Source organism: Xiphias gladius, chromosome 20 (assembly GCF_016859285.1).
Source record: "Xiphias gladius isolate SHS-SW01 ecotype Sanya breed wild chromosome 20, ASM1685928v1, whole genome shotgun sequence".
Taxonomy (NCBI): domain Eukaryota; kingdom Metazoa; phylum Chordata; class Actinopteri; order Istiophoriformes; family Xiphiidae; genus Xiphias; species Xiphias gladius.
The window spans coordinates 18,631,219-18,649,499 of record NC_053419.1 but is presented as its reverse complement, the minus strand read 5'-3'; the positions used below and the strand labels follow the sequence as shown (position 1 = coordinate 18,649,499).

General features: G+C 40.8%; 3 protein-coding genes across 4 annotated transcripts; all 3 read left to right on the top strand.

Moving 5' to 3' along the window:
- Positions 1-9: 9 nt before the first annotated feature.
- Positions 10-4,122, top strand: surf6 (surfeit 6). Of its 2 annotated transcripts, none has more exons than XM_040157244.1 (5): positions 10-125; positions 214-349; positions 1,940-2,155; positions 2,320-2,402; positions 3,231-4,122. In XM_040157244.1, the coding sequence occupies exons 1-5, from the start codon at positions 27-29 to the stop codon at positions 3,903-3,905; spliced, it is 1,209 nt and encodes a 402-aa protein (XP_040013178.1). In that variant the 5' UTR covers positions 10-26; the 3' UTR covers positions 3,906-4,122. The 2 variants fall into 2 exon arrangements, with proteins under 2 accessions (XP_040013178.1, XP_040013179.1); XM_040157245.1 differs by having other exon boundaries at positions 32-129.
- A 622-nt stretch (positions 4,123-4,744) lies between these two features.
- kyat1 (kynurenine aminotransferase 1) lies at positions 4,745-9,492 on the top strand. The gene is made up of 13 exons (XM_040157243.1): positions 4,745-4,893; positions 4,978-5,036; positions 5,683-5,830; positions 6,018-6,167; positions 6,495-6,581; positions 6,717-6,842; positions 7,071-7,191; positions 7,292-7,368; positions 7,453-7,542; positions 8,359-8,545; positions 8,720-8,796; positions 8,951-9,037; positions 9,152-9,492. The coding sequence occupies exons 1-13, from the start codon at positions 4,822-4,824 to the stop codon at positions 9,209-9,211; spliced, it is 1,341 nt and encodes a 446-aa protein (XP_040013177.1). The 5' UTR covers positions 4,745-4,821; the 3' UTR covers positions 9,212-9,492.
- Positions 9,493-12,231: 2,739 nt separating this feature from the next.
- On the top strand, positions 12,232-16,933 carry spout1 (SPOUT domain containing methyltransferase 1). The gene is made up of 12 exons (XM_040157340.1): positions 12,232-12,339; positions 12,442-12,481; positions 13,659-13,772; positions 13,858-14,017; positions 14,116-14,205; positions 14,289-14,338; positions 14,628-14,758; positions 15,160-15,232; positions 15,363-15,461; positions 15,615-15,717; positions 16,257-16,404; positions 16,566-16,933. Exons 1-12 carry the CDS (start codon positions 12,274-12,276, stop codon positions 16,653-16,655), a joined length of 1,164 nt encoding a protein of 387 aa, XP_040013274.1. The 5' UTR covers positions 12,232-12,273; the 3' UTR covers positions 16,656-16,933.
- The last annotated feature ends 1,348 nt before the right edge of the window (positions 16,934-18,281 follow it).

Here is an 18,281-nt window from a genome sequence, read left to right as displayed (position 1 = left end):
GACCGTAGAGCAGCTACATAACTGACATGTTTCCGATCAGAGGGGGACCGTTTCTGGTGTTACTACTTCCGGCTTTTGTCGACGCTCCGCCCCGCTGTTTGGGACCCACGTGTGTGCAGAAATGTGTCGGTATAAACACACACACACACACATATATATATTTTTGAATCAGTAAATCCCTGTCCTCACCCGTCCGCGTAAACCGCATTCCAGCTGACAGTTCGGCTCGGCTCGGCTCGGCTCGGCTCGGCTGTCGACATGGATCTCGCCTCCAAGGACTCGTACATTCAGAAACTCGCAAGCCGACTGTTTTCCCAGCGAGACCAGGAGCCAAAGAAGAGGCCGTTTGGTAACGTTACATTTACACCCCATTTTTCCTAAGGAGCGGCACTGGCCGTCCGGCAATTTAAAGACAATAATGTGTTCTTCACGTGTTTGGGGGGGGGGTCGGTAGAAAAGCGTCTAAAAGGCAGGTATGTGTCATCAAACCTCCTGCTATTACGACAGCTCACCGCAGGAGGCGCTACGCTGTTTTAAAAGGCAGTTTTTCCTGTGATGACATGTGTATCGACGACACAAATATCAGAAATAGGGGCCGGTAAATCAATCGATAAATGACCTAGTCTTAGTTTAGAAAAATTAATCGACAACAATTTTGATAAACGGTTTATTATTTGAGACATTATAGCGAGGAAAAAAAAATACTAAACAGTTTTAATACTTTCAGCTTCTGACACGTAATGATTTGCTGCTTCTGTGTTTAATATCCTCAATTGAGCATCTTTAGGATTTTGACTGTTTTCAACTGTTGGTGGGACAAAACAAGGCGTTTGAGGACATTGGCTTTAGCAAATTGTGTCAGATATTTTTCGGTATTTTCTGTCGTTTTGTAATAAAACGATTGATTGATTAACGCAGTGGTTGCAAGATTAATTTAGGAGGAACTTGAGGTGATTGTCTTGGTAGGAAGGAGAGCAAAAAAAATTAATAAAATTATTCCAATATGTAAAATTATGTTTATTATTCTGAAAACTGCAACGTTAAAGCAGTCAAATCACACATGAATCACAAAACCAACAAAATAGAATCAAGAATCAATAAAAACTAAAATAACTAAAATCTTAAATAGAAACTGAACTAAAACTAAAAAACTTTGACCACACTCTAAATAATATATATATATATAGTGCCAAGTTATCCTCAGATATTATAAATGGTAATTAATTTTCTTCATTTATAATGAAATACTGTAGTTTTAACCTTCCAGATTCCAAAAAATATTCAGTTGAAACAATCTTAAAAGGAACAGCTCATAATATATAGACATGCAACCCATGATGAGTGGTCACAGGGACATTTTGCTTCATGTTAATGGGTCACAAGATTTAACGAAGGGGGAAAAAAGATCAACAGAATAATTGCCAATGAGATTAATTATTAACTGTCGTAAACAGGAAAATAAACATCACCAGTTTGACCATTTTTAACTGATTTTTTTTTTTTTTTTTAAAGTATTATTGCTTCAAACACCTCCAAATAATCAAGGCTGGAGTTACGCTTGAAACAGAATAGTTTGTGCAACGTGTCTTCGAACCTTGTTTAAAGGCAAAAGAATTCATGTTTGTGGCAGCAGCGTAACTGCATCAATTTCTGAAGGGAAATACCACCCACCGTATCAGCTGTTATCGGCTTTTGTTTCTCAGAAAATGCGGGAACGAGATAACCATGATGTAAAATATAACCTATGATTCACAGAAAATCATCAGATATACACTGACCTTTTTCTTTGAATTTGATAGCACTGCCTAACCTTGTTGAAGTTGCTTTTTTGCGAACGCATGGCAGTCCATTTGACTGTAAATTTGCCATTAAAATTCGGTGTACGTAATATGCATGACTTCAATACATCTCTGTGCATGTTTTTTCTGTGTGTGTGTAGCTCATTTCAAGGGTAAAAGTGACACTGGTCCTCCAAAGAAGAAGAAGAAAAAGTTTAAAAAGAAAAATTTCAAAGAAGGGGGCTCCAATGAGCAGAAACCTAAACCCCAGCAGAAGCCTTCGGTCTCTCCAGCGGCGCGGAAAAGCCCGGCCACAGCAAAACCGAATGGCTCCAAAGCTGAGAGCCCGGATGGCTCTACAACACAGACACCTAAAGGTACAGAAGCTCGGCAAAATATGTTTCCATTTACAGCAACACTGTGATGTCAGCGTGTCCACACCGTATTTTTCTCTGTACCAGCAGTTCTCTCTCGGTTGTTAAACATTGTTTATGTTTCCAACGGTCACACGTTATTCATTATTTTATTTTTTTTCTTGAAGGAGTTAATGTACAGTCCAACTTCTCAACAGTAGATGTTCTGCGCAAGAGGCTACATGAGAAGATCGAGGAGTCCAGGGGGCAGGTAAGCATATTTTAAAAGGCTATGACAGAAAGCCACCCACTGTCTCCTCAATTGGAACCATGTTCGTTTTTAAAACCATATCTATTTATCTCTCTATCTATCTCTATATCTATATAGATGTCTATAGAAATCTATATATCACTCTATATCTATCTACCTATCTACCTACCTATCTCTATATTTATATCTCTCTATATATTTCTATATCTATATATCTATATAGATATCTATATAGATTATATATCTATTTATATTTATATATATATATCTATATCTATATATATATCTATATATATATATATTTATAATTTATCTATATCTATGTATAGATATATAGATAAACATACATATATACACACACACACACAATATGTCTGTGGTTTCAGAGTCCCTGTACTGTACCACGTTTATGGTCTTTTGACAGTTCAAAGCCGGGGGCCATGAGTCATGCTGTCGCTTGCTCCAGAAGTATCACTGTTCTTGTGCAACTGCGAAGGTTTGGGGTCTTGACCGCTGCATTATTTAGAGTTTAACTTGGCTGGTAAAGCGCAAATTTATGATACACCAGCTACCCTAGACACTAAACCTGAGGAGGCCAGTTCTGTGCTAACCTGGCCAGAATTCATTATTAACTATGCGCACGTTCACGTCTCCATTTCCATCCACCCGGGTTTCCATTATCCACTGTTTACAGTTGGTGCAGTTCACTTCAACATGACTGACTCCTGACTGAATTATACAACAGAGAGTGGCGCCACCACATCCTACAGAGTTTAAACAGGTTACTAATTCTTAGGCACTAATCGGGTTCCACAAATCTTTCCTCAGGGAGCCCCGAAGGATGCACTGTCAGAGGCGGTCCAGGCAAAGCGAGCAAAACGAAAGCTGGAGCGAGAGCGCAAGAAGCGGAAGAGGAAAGAGTTTCGGATGAAGAAGCTGGCAGAAGACAGTGGCGAGGAGCAGCCGCCGGATATAAAGGAGGAAAAACAGCAAGCCCCTGCTGCGAGCAAAAGAAATGAAACCGCCATTATCTTCAACAAGGTGGAGATGGTGGAAGAGGCTTATGTGGACAAAATGTTGAAACGGAAGAACAAGAGGATGAGCATCAAGGGCCAGGTGACACCGCTGACGGGGAAGAACTACAAACAGCTGCTCAGTCGCGTGGAAGCTCGCAAAGCGAAGCTGGAAGAGCTGAGGGAGAAAGACGAGGGCAAGGCCCGCGAGATGGAGGAGAAGATCAAATGGACCAACCTGCTCTATAAAGCAGAGGGCATCAAAATCAAAGACGACGAGGACATGCTGCGCGCCTCGCTGAAGAGGAAGGAGAAGGGGCGCGCTCAGAGGAAGAAGAACTGGGACAACCGCAGCCAGAGCGTCGTAGAGAAGATGCAGCAACGGCAGGACAAGAGACGGAAGAACATCCAGAAACGCAAGCAGGTCAAGACGGAGAAGAAGAAGGACAGGGCGCGGAAGAAAGGCCGAGTGCTGCCCGAGGACTTGTAAAACGCTGCAGTGGGGCAGAGGGACTGTGTGTTGTGTGGGGTTTTTATGATAAGACAACAAACGCAAAGTCTAAATAAGTCAATCTGTCTTTGTTTTTTTTAAATCGTGGTGTGATTTATTGAATGATGTGAAAGTGCCTGTACCTCCTTTCCTTCCTCTGACGCCTGTTGTTGGTCAATAAAAAGTAACCCTTCATTGCGATGAACATGAAACGCAACTTCTCTGGCAGTTCGCTTTTTATTTGTCCACTTCCCTAAGATGCCAGACCTCGGCATGGGTCTTCTCCAAAGGAATGGTTTGACATCCCGGGAAAATTTGCTTATTCGCTCTCAGTCAGATGAGGAGGTGGATGTCCCTGTCGCGTCCCTGCCCCAGATCTGAAGCTGAGGTGCAGCAAGCGGCTGGTCAGCGGTTGGCCTAGAATAAAGACTGGCCTCAGAGATGCAACATGGGGACAAGGAGACTCAAGCTGACCTAAGAGAGACATAAAACAACAACAAAAAAAAGGCTCAAATTGACCACACAGAGATGCAAAACCACCACAGTGGGACGAGAAAAAAAAAGAGGGTGTACAAAGAAATGGAAAAAGGCCACTGTGGGGGAGAAAATAGATACAGTCGTGTCCCAGGATGATGAACTACTCCTTTAAATGCAGGAAGTGATTTTTACTTGTCATAGCCGGCGCTTCAGCCGGACGTGCGCCCCCTTCCGTCATGTGTCCGTCGCCGTTCGCGATTTCAAGCTCTCGCTCCGTCCAGCCGGCAGGAAGTAGAATTGCAAACACAAGGAGGTGGGAGGGGGAGTGCGAGAGTTCCCTGGTCCCGCCCCCGACGTCTCTCCTGCGGGCGGGGTGGGGGGGTTGTTGACCGGTGGTAGACTCCCGTGCGCCGCTGTCCGAGGCGATGCACGTCCGCTGATGGGAATAACCGGGAACCTGGCCGCTCGTCTGACCGCTATTCGCCAGAGCTCGCTTAGGAACAGTCGGCAGGTGGGTTGAGCTTTCGCTCCGCCGAGGCGACGCCTCTGCAGCTCGCTGGCCGCGGCCTGTTCACATACGGTGCTTTCATTTCAGACCATCATGTCGAGGCGGCTCCAGGCGCGCAGGACGGACGGCGTCGATAAAAACGTTTGGTGAGTGGTAAGAGCGGCACGGGAGGCACCGAGGCCGAGCAAGAGGTTATACACACACACACACACATATATAAAACATTGTTTTCGGACTGATTAAATCAGGCCGAAAACAATGTTTCCCAGCACAAGATAAACCACTTTATATGTAGAAGATAAATATGCTATTTTCTTACTGATACCGTGTCAGAGATGGATAAAATAAAAATAAAAAATAAAAAACTACATACACCTGAAAGTAATGAGGATTTTTAGGATTTGTTGAATTTTTGGTCATTTGGGTGAACCGACCCTTTAATTTTCAGCCTCTCATTGACAGTCCTAAAAGTTACGCCCTCAAATCTAAACTTAAACTCTTTTCTACAGAAATAATTTATTAGAAGCACTTATTATTTATATATATTTGTAATTATACATACATAGATTAATTTTCTTACTTGCTTGTTGTAAATCAGTAATTAAATTGTTCAGTATTTAGATCTAATGAAATTGCTTGTAGGGGCACTGGTGCCTCAGAAGACGGGGGCACATGACAGGACTGTCACAGGGCACGATTTTTTGGTCATATCCCCGCGGCTGTTTGATTCTATCTCATAGTTCTGGTTACAGCACGGCAGTGGGTCTGACCAGCTGTCTTTGCACCGAACAGGGTTGAACTCACACAAATGGCAGCAGACTACAAGGCAGTGAACCTCGGGCAGGGATTTCCCGACTTCTCCCCTCCTCCGTTCATCCAGGAGGCTTTCCATGAAGCTTTGCGCGGAGGACCCCCCATGCACCAGTACACCCGCGCTTTTGTAAGTGCTGTCGGACACATGGATAAGGCCTGTGTCTCCCTGTGAATGTCAGAGGAAACATCCTTAATTTGGGTTCATGTTAGAATGAATTCAGTATTTTTATTTTACCAGATGTTAAAAGGACAAATGGATGCAGAACAAACAGTGAGAGTCACTTAATGTGTTCATGTTTGTTTATTCCCGTCAGGGTCATCCCCCTCTTGTAAAACGTCTGGCTCAATTCTTCAGTAGGATTGTGGGACATGAGATCGATCCTCTGGAAGACATCCTGGTCACAGTTGGAGCTTATCAGGCTCTCTTCTATGCATTTCAGGCTCTGGTCGATGAAGGGGATGAGGTACGAAAATCAGTCGTGTCGGGTCAAAATGTTCCACAGCTCAACAATAATTATGGAAATATAAAAAGCAAAAGAGAAGCGAGTACAGAAGATATTTGCACAGGTTTGAATAAAAAGTGTGTGCGTGGTTTACTCTGTGTTAAAACTCCTCCACATGGTGCTTACTTAAAAAAATACCAAGAACTGAAGAAAACTAATGGCATTAGACGCGGGTTTCGATTTTCAGCTTCAGCACAGCAGAGTGTGTGAAGGTGCGACATACAGTAGCTTAACGTGTGGTTCGTCTTTTGGAAAAAAGAAAAAGTTAACAGACATTTTGTCTTTCAGGTCATAATTATCGAGCCGTTCTTTGACTGCTACCAGCCGATGGCGAAGATGGCTGGAGGAAAGGCAGTGTATGTACCTCTGAGGCCAGTGAGTGTTTACACATTACAAAAAAAACGAAAAACAAAATATATCTAGAAAGATAGATAGGTAGATTTATACATTTGTCTTAAATTCATACATTTACCTTGAAGTATTTTTCTCTTTCTTTTTGTTGATTTAAAGAAAGTTGAAGGCGGCACCGTCCTGGCAAGTGGGGACTGGGTTCTCTCTGCTGAGGAGCTGGCCACCAAATTCACTCCACGCACAAAAGCCGTTGTTATCAACACTCCCAACAACCCATTAGGAAAGGTAAGACATTGACCACCGGCCCTCAACTAGTTGGGTAACGCACCCAGCCCGCTGACGGAAGGGCTTTGCTGTGCTCGTGTGTGCCGAAAGCGAAGTGAAGGCTATTTCTGTGCACAAAAATGCTGCTGTCCCGTGTTCGAAATGTGTTTTCTACTGTTGAATTCTCTTGTCTCACTGAGTATTAATGTGGTCTCGGACATAAGCAACACACATATATGTCAATTAAAGGTTTACAAGACCGAAGAGCTCCAAATGATTGCCGATCTGTGTATCAAACACGATGTGCTGTGCATCAGTGACGAGGTGTACGAGTGGCTGACGTACGACGGAGCCAAGCACGTAAAGATAGGTGAGATACTGTAAAGCTGCAGTTCAGCAAAAATGCCCACAAACCCCAGAGCAAAGGTACTGATATGGCCGCTCGTTGTGTTTGCTGCTGTTATTGACAGCCAGCCTTCCCGGCATGTGGGAGCGAACCATCACTGTTGGCAGTGCCGGGAAGACTTTCAGTGCCACCGGCTGGAAGGTAATGCACAGGTGTTCAGGTCGGCAAAGCTGTGTGATTCTGCCTCGCCAGACATTGTTCTCATGGCCCGTGTCGTCTTTTCAGGTTGGCTGGGCCATCGGCTCCGGACAGATCATCAAACACCTGAAAACCATCCATCAGAACAGCGTTTACCACTGTGCAACAGCTGCTCAGGTCAACACAACGAATTCCCTGAACGTTTCACATATTGTTGTTGGAGGTGGCTTCTTTACTGTAGCTCCTCTCAGAACGGAGCCTTGAATGCTGGACGAAATTTTTAGCTCCTCCTCCTTGAAATCTTAAGCAGTGCAGTGCGATTACGGCCGTGGTCCAGGATCTTTTATTTTCAAATTCCAGCCTCAATAGCAGAGCTTCCAAAAACACGAGCAAATGTCCTGCTGACCTGTGGGGAAATGTTAATGTTGCATAAAACATCTAGAAAGTTTCCATTTTATTGATGGTGCAGCCAATGCAGCTGAAGCTATCGGACAGGAAGACATGGTTGTTTTTTTGTTTTTTACTTTATTTGTATTTCTTGTAGTAGACCATAAAGACTGTGAAATAAATAGAATAAAACAAAAGAGCAGGTCAACAAGGACAATACACAAGGTGCATTCTGTGTGAAGGGTGGGTTTCGTGTATGTTTGGGGCTACCATCCAGATTTTCACAGGTGTTCCCACCTTTTTAAAGCCGCCAAACAAATAAGCAGAAAATATGGGATTAAGGGGGTTATTATAGAGAAGAATACCTATGAAGTCTAGTGTTTAATTTAAGGGATTTTAGTGTCCTGAACTCAGACAAGTTCGCATCTGCCAACAACCTGACCGACAACTTTTCTACCATATGGAAATGGGCAGAGAAAGTTGAGGACAGCTTTTCTCACGCTTTATCAAATCTGCTTATAATCACAATTGTGAGCTGTTGTGTGTCCCATTTTCACCCTTTTTCCTTTATTGTCTTTCTCTTTCATCCATCCCCGTCTGCAACAGGAGGCAGTGGCTCGCGGCTTTGAGAGAGAGCACGCGCTGTTCGGGACGCCGGAGAGCTACTTCCAGCAGCTGCCCGCGATGCTGCACCAGAGGAGGAAGAAGCTGGCCTCGTGTCTGGAGAGTGTGGGCCTGCAGCCCATCATGCCAGAGGGAGGCTATTTCATGATCGCAGACATCTCCTCTGCCAGTGAGTGACGGACAAACATCTGAACTGGTTGCATTCATTATTAGATTTCTTACAAAGATTTTTGAATGTGTTATTTTATCAGTTTATTTCTCGACTTGTGCACTATAATTAATATTCACCTCAGCTTTCTTTTCCTTTTCTTTTTCCTTTTTTCTTTTTTGTTTTCTCCAACAGAGGTGGACCTCAATGACCAGGGCACTGAGGACGAACTCTATGATTCCAGATTTGTGAAATGGCTAATTAAAGAGAAGGTAAAGATTTAAAACTTGATCAATCCTGAAAAAATGTATTCTTTCCAAAGCACAGACACAAGTGATGTTTGGTGTATGGTGATGTATTTAGAATATCCTGTTTCTGATTTTTCGGACTTTTTCAGACTCTATCATTTGTCTTTTTCCTGTGCAGGGTTTAGCAACAATCCCCGTCTCTGCGTTCTACAGTCCGGAGCACAGCAAGGAGTTTGACAAGTACATCAGATTCTGTTTTGTCAAGGTAAAATTCAGCCTAGTTGACTGAAATGAAATTGACCCAGGCCTTTTCCTGTCTCACTCGGCCGTGCCGTTTGCCAAGTCCTTCTCACGCACACTCACTGGTTTCGTCCGACAGGAGGACTCCACCCTGGATGCCGCAGAGGACATCTTGAGAAAGTGGAGCCACGGACAGTAAATTCATCCATGATGTGAAGCATTACGCATCCATCCAGAGTTCACCAAGCTACTTAAACTGGCCTGGTCTGCCTCCCCAGTTAAAATGAGGCACATTCTGTGTTTCTAAGTGTGTGTCCCCACATCAGGGCACTGTATGGTACACAAACACAACATCCACTTTCCATTTGTCCTTATACTGCAGTTGTGAAAATACTCAGACTTTAACAAAAAAAAAAATCCTTGTTAATGTTCCCGTGCAATGATTTTAAAAAAACTGTGAATAAAATATTTTCAATATTATAGCTATTTTTCAGTCATTTTAAAGGAAGTATTTAGGTGATTTTTTTTTTTTAATGAAATTATGTACTTCTGCTGCGTGTCACATTTTAACTGCAGAGATATTTGTCCTGAATCAAACCAAGCAAAAAGTTTAATAAAGCTTTTAATGAATCCGAATTTTGTGTTATTCAGTTTCATTATCTGTTTATCGGCACAATGTTTTCCAAGTTAAGGATTTTATATAAAATAAGGATATTATATTATATTACAGTCCTCGGATGTCTGTATAATCTGTGTGAAACAAAAAGAACATTTTATTCAGCAACGTAAAAGCTATTTAAAAATGTAGTGAAGAGGTGTCTCATTTCTAGATAGATTGGAGATTAAAATTTTAATTTCTTAGTATACATCAATCCCAGTTTTCCTACATTGACTAGCAGGTTCAGTAGGAGTGCGTGTAAAAGGTGTTTGATTCCCGGTATATCTACTATGACATGATGACATATTATTGTCACACATATCATTCAGTATATCAGCTTTCTGGCCAACCTGCGCTGGGAATATGTATCCCACTCATTTTATGCTATCAGCAGTGCACTGACAGTTGGTGATGATATTATCGGTGTAGAAATGAAAACTCCAGGTTTGAGGTAGAGACGCTGAAGAAAATCCACCAACAAAAAAGCCTCCCTCTTTCTAATTTCCATGAACAGTCTCGTAGCAATAAGAAAGCTGCAAAGACTGCAAATAAGTTGTGTTTTATATCTTTAATTATGTTCTGCTTTTTAATCTTTTTTTAATCGTTATTTTATTAATTGCTCTTAGAATTCTTACTGTTTCTTGTGTGTTGTTAATTCAACCTGATATTTTGAAGATCTCAGGATTCTACGTTTAATTCAAAAGAGAATTACTGAAGGAAGAAAAGTATAAAGGTAGAAAAAGGTTGAAAGGTCAATTGGAGGAGGGGTGGACGGAACTCAGTCTTCTGGCAAATTGGACTGCAGTTTGTCAGAGTTGTACTTTTTCATGTCTCTATGGAGTCGTTTCTTGTGTCTTCGTACTCATTCTGGGTCTCTTTGTGGTCGTTTGACTCGCCAAAAAGAAATATTAACAGTCACTTCCTGGTCCGGAGGCCACCTTCACAACTTGGGTGCCTGGGCCATTTCAGTTCAGTAATCTATCCATGATCAGAGCCCTTTGCACCACAAAAAACTTGTCAGACTATAGTTACTAATTAAAGTTGTTGTAGCTTGAACGCTTTCTCTTTGTTAGTGGATGCACTGTATCTATGACTAACTTTAACTTTCTTTTTTAACAGATGTGGCCCTCAGTGACCAGAGTACTAATGACTTCAGATTTGTTAAATTAAAAAGAAGTCAATCATTGGAAATTTTATGAAAACTTTATTAAACTAATTAAAGATTATAAAAATTAAAAAACAATAGCACGAGTGTTTTACAATTTACGTTGTAGGATGATGTACTTAAAATTTTCTGTTTTTAAAAAAAATACATCTTCATCAACTTCTTTATATATAATTTGGCTTTTTTTCTGCAGGGTTTAGCCACAATCCCCGTTTCTGCATTCTACAGTCCAGAGCACAGAAAAGACTACAATACATCCGTTTTCTCAAGGTAAACAAAATCCAATTTGAAAGTTAAATTCATCGTAATTTGATCTAAATCGTCTCCTTTTGCAATTTGTTTCTCTTTATCAGTTCTTCTCAACTAACTGGTTTTGTCTAGAAGGAGGACTCCACACTGGATGCAGGAGAGGACATCTTGAGAACATGGAGCCACAGAAAGTAAACTGGCCAAGGATGTAGAGCGCGTCGTGATGCAATACCTGTCCAATGAGATCCTGACAGGCTAGTTAAACTGATTTCGGTTATCTGGGTTAAATCAAGCCATATTCTGTTTTTTTTTTGTGTCCCACACACACACTAGGCACTATAATGTATACAAACTGCTTCAACTTTCAGATTTTCCTCAAACAGTACTTGTGAGAAAACTCAGGCTTTGAAAAAAAGAAAACCTTGTGAATCTTTCTGTGCAATGATTTCAGGCAGAAAACTGTGCATAAAACATTTTTCAATATTCTGTATCTCAGTTATTGCAGAGATATTTTTCATGTATCGAAGTATCCAAAAGGTTTGATAAAGCCAATGATAAATCCACATCTTCTGTTAATTATTAACACTCTTCTCTGTCCAATAGCCTGATTGGTAACATGTCTGTCTGATAAAGGAATGTGAATGACACACTCTTTGCCCTCACAACCACAAAAAGGATTTATATAACAACCTAAACATTTACATTTACAGCCACGAAAGTTCTTATTCCTTAACGACTTTCAGAACAAAAAAGAAGAAGAAGAAAAAAGATCCCCAAGCAATAAATGATCAGAATAAATAAAACCCACTTTACCACCCTGATCAAAAATAAGGTGAGCTAAGTTTGTAGTGTTGATATTGGATCCAGATTCAAGCAGAAATGTTCATTGCTTGTTTTTATACTCTTGGAAGTCATCTTTTTTTTTTTTTTTTTAATTTAATAATAAATCAGAAAAAAGGTAGAAGTCACACTTCAAAACTATAACCTGCTGGTGGAAAGTTAAGGTTCCTATGTTTCACTTTAAACTTATAATATATTGTTTGGCCTTAATTTAAGTAAAGCACTGGCGGTGTTAAGAAAATCCCACCTTTTCAATTGGTGAAACCTCAGGCCTTTGCTTTCATTTGGCAGCACTAACAGACCTTTATTTTGAAAAGCGGATGGTGACCTGGAAGTAAATAAACCTCACATGTTGGTGCGTGTAAAAATGTCTGCCGACGTCGCAGCGAAAAGACCCAAAATTGTTTCCTCTCTGGTAATGTTATTCTCGTGTTTATCATAAAAATGACATTGTCGGTTTTTTTTCCTCTATCACCTATAATGTTTCTCTTGTTTGTTTTTATTCTTTTTTTAACAGCCTGAGGACAGGGTGGACTGGAAGAAAAGAAAAGCAGAAAGTGAGTGAAAACACAGCTACATTTAGCTGCTAGCTTTCGGCCGGAGCACGCTCTTTTATTTGCCGAACAACCAAATTAAATGTTTGGGGTTTTTTCTCAAGTGTCTTCGTTCGAGGATTAATATGTGGATTTTGTTTATTTTAAAGTTACGCTACTGTTATGTAACATCTCAGTTTTTCATCTGATGCTTCAGCCACAGGATGGAGGTAGAAATCCCTCGTAGCCTGTTGATCAACCTTCAGGAGAGTGGTTTCATGTGATACCAGTCACGTTGGTTTCAGCATTGCTCTCCTGGAGGCTCGGGTGTCACCGCTTGACTTTACTTCTCAAGTGTAGCCGTTGTTAAATAGACAAGCCACTTTTATTTATAAAGTCCAAAATCACAAACTTGCTTGGACAGCAGCCTCGCCTTTCACATAATCTGAAGATTAGAAAACGTGTTTCTTTTTATAAAGCCTTTTCATTTTCGAGTACAGGGGCATCATGTCCTTGCTCGACTTGGCAGGTACCTTGTACCCACATGCTGCTCATTCCACCTTTAAAACAACTTGATGTTCTTATGTCTTCTGCTGTATTTAGGTTTCTCTTGCAAAAGAGATCTTGGTCTCAATAAGACTACCTGATTAAATTAAGGTTATTTGTTTGTTTATTTATTTTTTTTAAGAAAGTAGCTTTACAATCTTTATAACACATGACACCCTATATCTTCAAACCAGTGGTTTCCAATATGGATGTCAGAACCTCACTGGGTTTCCACAAGATTAAAGAATTCAGAGAGAAAAATATATACATTGTCACACAAATCGTGTTTATTGTTTAGGTGTTCTATCAAATGTTTGCTTTGCTTTCCTGTATCTACTGGATACTTTCACCTACACACAAATCCTTTAAGGGCTGCATCTAATGATTATTTTCATCATCAATTAATCTACCAGTTGTTTCCTTGATTAATCGTTTGGTCTATGAAATGTCAGACATGGTGAAAAATATGCTTAAGACAAGGCGACGGTATCAGATTGCTTGTTCGACCAGCAGTCCGAAGCATGCCGTTTACTATCACACAAGACAAAGAAAAACGTTCTGAACCACCTCATTAGATCACCAGTTCGGATACTGCCAGTCTGTCTAGATGCATCCAGTTTTCCTGTCGGTATCATTGATTTTTCCTCAATAACAGTAAAGGAAGCTAAGAAGCAAAGGAAAGAGGCCAAGGTGATTAAACAGTTGGAAAAGCAGAGACGGGAAGAGGCCGCAGAGAGAGCGAAACTTGAACAAAGCCAGAACAAAAAAGGTACCGTAAATCATCATTTCATGGATTGTTGTTAGACTATATGACCGACAATAGGGTTCTGTAATGTGTGACCTGTACCTCCTAGGTCGGGCTTACACAGTGAGTGTGGCCGTGCCAGGTTCTGTCCTGGACAACGCTCAGTCCACTGAGCTTCGTACATACCTGGCTGGGCAGATCGCTCGAGCCTGTGTCGTGTTCTGTGTTGACGAGATCATTGTGTTTGATGAACAAGGGGAAGATGTCAAGTAAGTTCACACGGAGGTTCAACACATTGGGAAACACGCCCTTAAACGGTCCCAGAGCTAATAGAAAAGTTTTTGCGTTTTTTGGCTTTATCACGCAGGAGCGTTGAAGGAGAATTTAAAGGTGTTGGGAAGAAAGGGCATGCTTGCATTCAGCTTGCCAGAATACTCCAGTATCTCGAATGCCCACAGTAAGTAGGAACGTGTTATAAACGGATCTCCAGCATCGGCCAATTTCATCAGATTGGTGTTACAGCTTTTTCCTCTCCACCAGGTACCTGCGCAAGTGGTTCTTCCCAAAGCATCAAGATTTACAGTATGCAGGTAATTTCCTTTTACATACATTTCTTTTACAGCACGGATTTTCAAAGACTGACACTGTGGTGCCCCCTCGGACATAAGGGGACATAATTGGCTATTAGCAGTTCCTACTTTCCTTGTAGCCACGGATGTATTGACAGCTGTCACTGGATTACTTTGATATTGATATTTGATCATTATTTTAACGCTAAATCTACGTAAAGGTTACATTGTAATACCAAGTGTAAACAGGCTTACAAATGAAATATTACAAATTTTGACTAGCTACTGGCCTTTTTTTTTCTCCTACCAGGTTTGCTTAACCCTTTAGACAGTCCTCACCACATGAGGATAGATGAGGAGTCAGAATACCGGGAAGGAATTGTCCTCGACAGGCCAACCAAACAAGGGAAAGGTTCATTAGTCAACTGTGGAATGAGAAAGGTGAGCACGTCTTCAGAGAGGTTACTGCCATCAGCTAATGTGGACTAAAAGGTAGTGTTGACATTTACTTGTAAATATAGACTGTAGGGCTGCAACTAATGATTATTTTCATTATAAATTAATCTTCGAAGTATTCTCCGGATTTATTGATATATTGTTTGGTAAAATGGTCCAACAGTCCAAAACCCAAATAAATTTAATTTAATTTAATTTAATTTAATAGGAGACAAAGAGAACCAGAAAATATTCAGAATTAAGAGGCTGGAACCAGTGAATTTTCTGCCATTTGTGCTTAAATATGACCCAACCATACTTAATTGCCAAGGTTTTGCAGATTATTTTTTCTAATCGACTATTTGGCGTATTAGACTGAACCACTCTATGTCCATCTGCTCCCACAGGATGTTCGGATTGATAAACAGCTGCAGTCTGGACTTCGAGTCACGGTCGAGCTCAACAAGACGCAGAACCAAGGTAATTTTGTCCATCGGACTGTAACCTTTTTTCTGTTTTCTGTATATTCTCTGAATACAATTCTCATCATGCTCAAGATGCTGCACATCAACTGACTGTGTATGTCCATTTGTCTGTGCCTCATCCTCAGACAGCAAAATATTTCAAGGTGTGGTGGTGGCTCCTCATGTGCCCAGGACTGAGGGAGGTCTCTACTGGGGTTACAGTGTCCGCCTGGCATCTTGTCTCAGTAGGTTTCTTATTCTCTTAATACGCCGCTATTACTCAAACATATGCTTTAAATTAGTTTGCAGTGTCTCGGAGAGTTAGGAGCCGAATCCAGTATGAGACTTAGCCCTGCGTTCACGGCTGTATCCTTATCGCTGTTGGTTTGTTAATGCAGGTGCGGTTTTCACAGAAAGTCCGTATAAAGAGGGATACGATCTGACTATCGGCACATCAGAGAGAGGCAGCAACATGGACCCAACCACACTGTCGCCATTCAAGTAGGTTCAGGAGCCGATAAGAGGGTAAAGGAAGTCGGAGGACGTTTTTATTAGCCATGCTAGCGGCGTGACTCTAGGGACGGGTGGTTCACCACTTTGGTCCAGGCTGAAGTATCTCAATTATTGGAAGGATTGTCATGAAATTTTCTACAGGTATTCATGGTCCGCAGAGGAGGAATCCTACTGACTTTGGTGATCCCCTGACTTTTCCTTTTTTTTGCCACTATGAGGTTGACATTTGTGATTATTTAAGTGAAATGTCTAAACAACTATAAAGCATTGCCATGACTAGTAACCTTGGTCATCCATTAACTTTTCCTCTGGCGCCATCATCAGGTCAAGTTTCGAATTCGTTCGTAACTTTGGTTTATTACCAAATAAATGCTGTTTTAGAATTTAGCTCGTCAGCACTGTGCCTTAGTGCAGCCTCTCAGAGCTGCTAGCATGGCTGTAGACTCCTAGTTTTGTTATTCCATTGTTGGTATTTTATAAATTTGTTCTATTCATTTAAACTAGACTTTTTTTCCCCCACTTTTTAGGCATCTTTTGGTAGTTTTTGGCGGTCTTCAGGGATTGGAGGCCAGTGTAGACGCTGACCAAAACCTGGATGTGACTGACCCCTGTGTTCTATTTGACCTTTACCTCAACACATGCCCCGGTCAGGGCAGCAGGACCATTCGCACAGAGGTGAGGACGGAGATGTTAATACAAGCTTTAAGGATATATTTACACTCTTTGTACTGCAAGCAAATGCTTTATGATCTAAATTTGGCTTCAACTTTCCTGTTCTGCTCACCAGCACGTGAACAGTCTGTTCATTTAATAATTTCCTGTTTTCTATACAACAGGAGGCCATCTTAATTTCCATGGCAGGGCTGAGACAGAAGATCACAGCTGCCTTTTCAGACGTTTCCAACGGTTCATTAAAGAATCAGTGATGGAGGAAAGTAAACAAAGACACGTGGCAGACGTTTTATCATCTAACTGGTATTTACCATGAAGCTGTTCATTTTCCATAATTGGACCTTTTAGCATTGTATGCTGTAAAACAAGCCATTATCTCAAATATCACGCCACACACATCAGTGCATTGAGTGCTGTCGATGCCAGACACCTTTCATATTTCTCTGTGTTGTTATTTAGCTGTCATTCTGCATTTTTGTTTCAAAATAATCCAACAAACTTTTACATATTTAAATACAAATACTATCCCCAAGTTTGCAATGACTTGTATTGTTTGTTTTTTTTTCAAAGCATATAATTGGTTCTAAATAGTACAGAACATTTCATGAAAAACAGTGTTGAGACCAGCACAACATGGACAAGCGAATGGCACTGAACTTCCAAGTTAAACTTTCATCAATAAACACCAAAGTTGGCTTCAGTTTTCTGAGAGAAACATGTTTACAGTAATCAAGAGAAAGTGGCCCATCTGCTTTTAGCAACATCTTAAAACATCGCAAGTTTCTACTAGACCACAGGCCTTCACAGCTCTCGGATTGTCTTCTGGATGCAGTCACATTCCAGTTGCAATGCATGCTGCATGTATCTACTTCTTATAATAGCATTTCATTGTTCAGTTAAGAAAGCCAGAAAGATTTCATTTTAAATGTCAGGTTTGGCCGGGGCCTGTAGTATTCTTCTGGGTTATTTGTAGGACGACTTTGTGTTTTTGTGGATAGGCTTGACATACCCAGTTTCCAGATCATTAAGTCTACCTAGCTAAAACTAAGGCATCTAATCACACACTCTTGAAATAAATCCTCCCTTCATGAATGTTATAATGTTCAGTTTTTGTTTCAGGCTAATAAAAAATAATAGATTTTGATAACGTAGCACAACAGGTTAACAATGTGGTTCATGTATATTTTTCTGTTAATTATTGACCAACAGATTCATAAGTAAACAAAGGCATCTGACCACAACGAATCAAGGACATTGCGTGCATCGTGATAAGAGAATCTCCTGCAGATGGATATAACTAAGAGAACTGATTAATCACTTTCAGAAGGCAGCAGAGCTTGAGGATCGTGCAGTCCTAAAAGCAACCAACTGACACATAACACGACCATGATGCATTTGAACTGAAGCTGCATGCGCTGGAATGCCATTGAGGTAAAAAGGTTTAAGTTATGAGGCAAACGTTCTATGTTCAAGGTCTAATTTTCCTGAAAACATTAGTACTAATCTTCAAATTTAGGGTATATCAACTTGTTTGAGATGATAGTAAAAGTACAATCTGTATCTAGAATAAATTTTGTGCCACATAATTTCTGGAATCTGAATATATACGATTATTTAAAAAAAAAAAAAAACTAGAATGGCACTCAGTAGAGCGTATACCTGCCCTATCTCACAATGTTAAGTAAAGTGATAAAAAATTCCTGGATCCGCACCAAAATTTAATGGGTTCCTCCCTGGCCCATGCCCCATCCCTCCACCAAGTTTTTTGTGCAAATCAGTTCAGTACTTTTTGCGTACTTTTGGGTTTTAAGACGCAATACTTCTTCAGTACTGATCAAGATATGTCTATAGCACCAGGTATAAAAAAAACAAAACAAGTA

Coding starts and splice junctions, on each gene's coding strand:
- spout1 (XM_040157340.1), top strand. CDS start 12,274: ATGTTGGTGCGTGTAAAAATGTCTGCCGACGTCGCAGCGAAAAGACCC. Junction 14,018..14,115: donor GAACAAGGGGAAGATGTCAA/GTAAGTTCACAC, acceptor TTTATCACGCAG/GAGCGTTGAAGGAGAATTTA. Junction 14,206..14,288: donor CAGTATCTCGAATGCCCACA/GTAAGTAGGAAC, acceptor CCTCTCCACCAG/GTACCTGCGCAAGTGGTTCT.
- kyat1 (XM_040157243.1), top strand. CDS start 4,822: ATGGGAATAACCGGGAACCTGGCCGCTCGTCTGACCGCTATTCGCCAG. Junction 4,894..4,977: donor CGCTTAGGAACAGTCGGCAG/GTGGGTTGAGCT, acceptor CTTTCATTTCAG/ACCATCATGTCGAGGCGGCT. Junction 6,582..6,716: donor TGTATGTACCTCTGAGGCCA/GTGAGTGTTTAC, acceptor GTTGATTTAAAG/AAAGTTGAAGGCGGCACCGT.
- surf6 (XM_040157244.1), top strand. CDS start 27: ATGTTTCCGATCAGAGGGGGACCGTTTCTGGTGTTACTACTTCCGGCT. Junction 126..213: donor CCACGTGTGTGCAGAAATGT/GTCGGTATAAAC, acceptor ACCGCATTCCAG/CTGACAGTTCGGCTCGGCTC. Junction 2,403..3,230: donor TCGAGGAGTCCAGGGGGCAG/GTAAGCATATTT, acceptor ATCTTTCCTCAG/GGAGCCCCGAAGGATGCACT.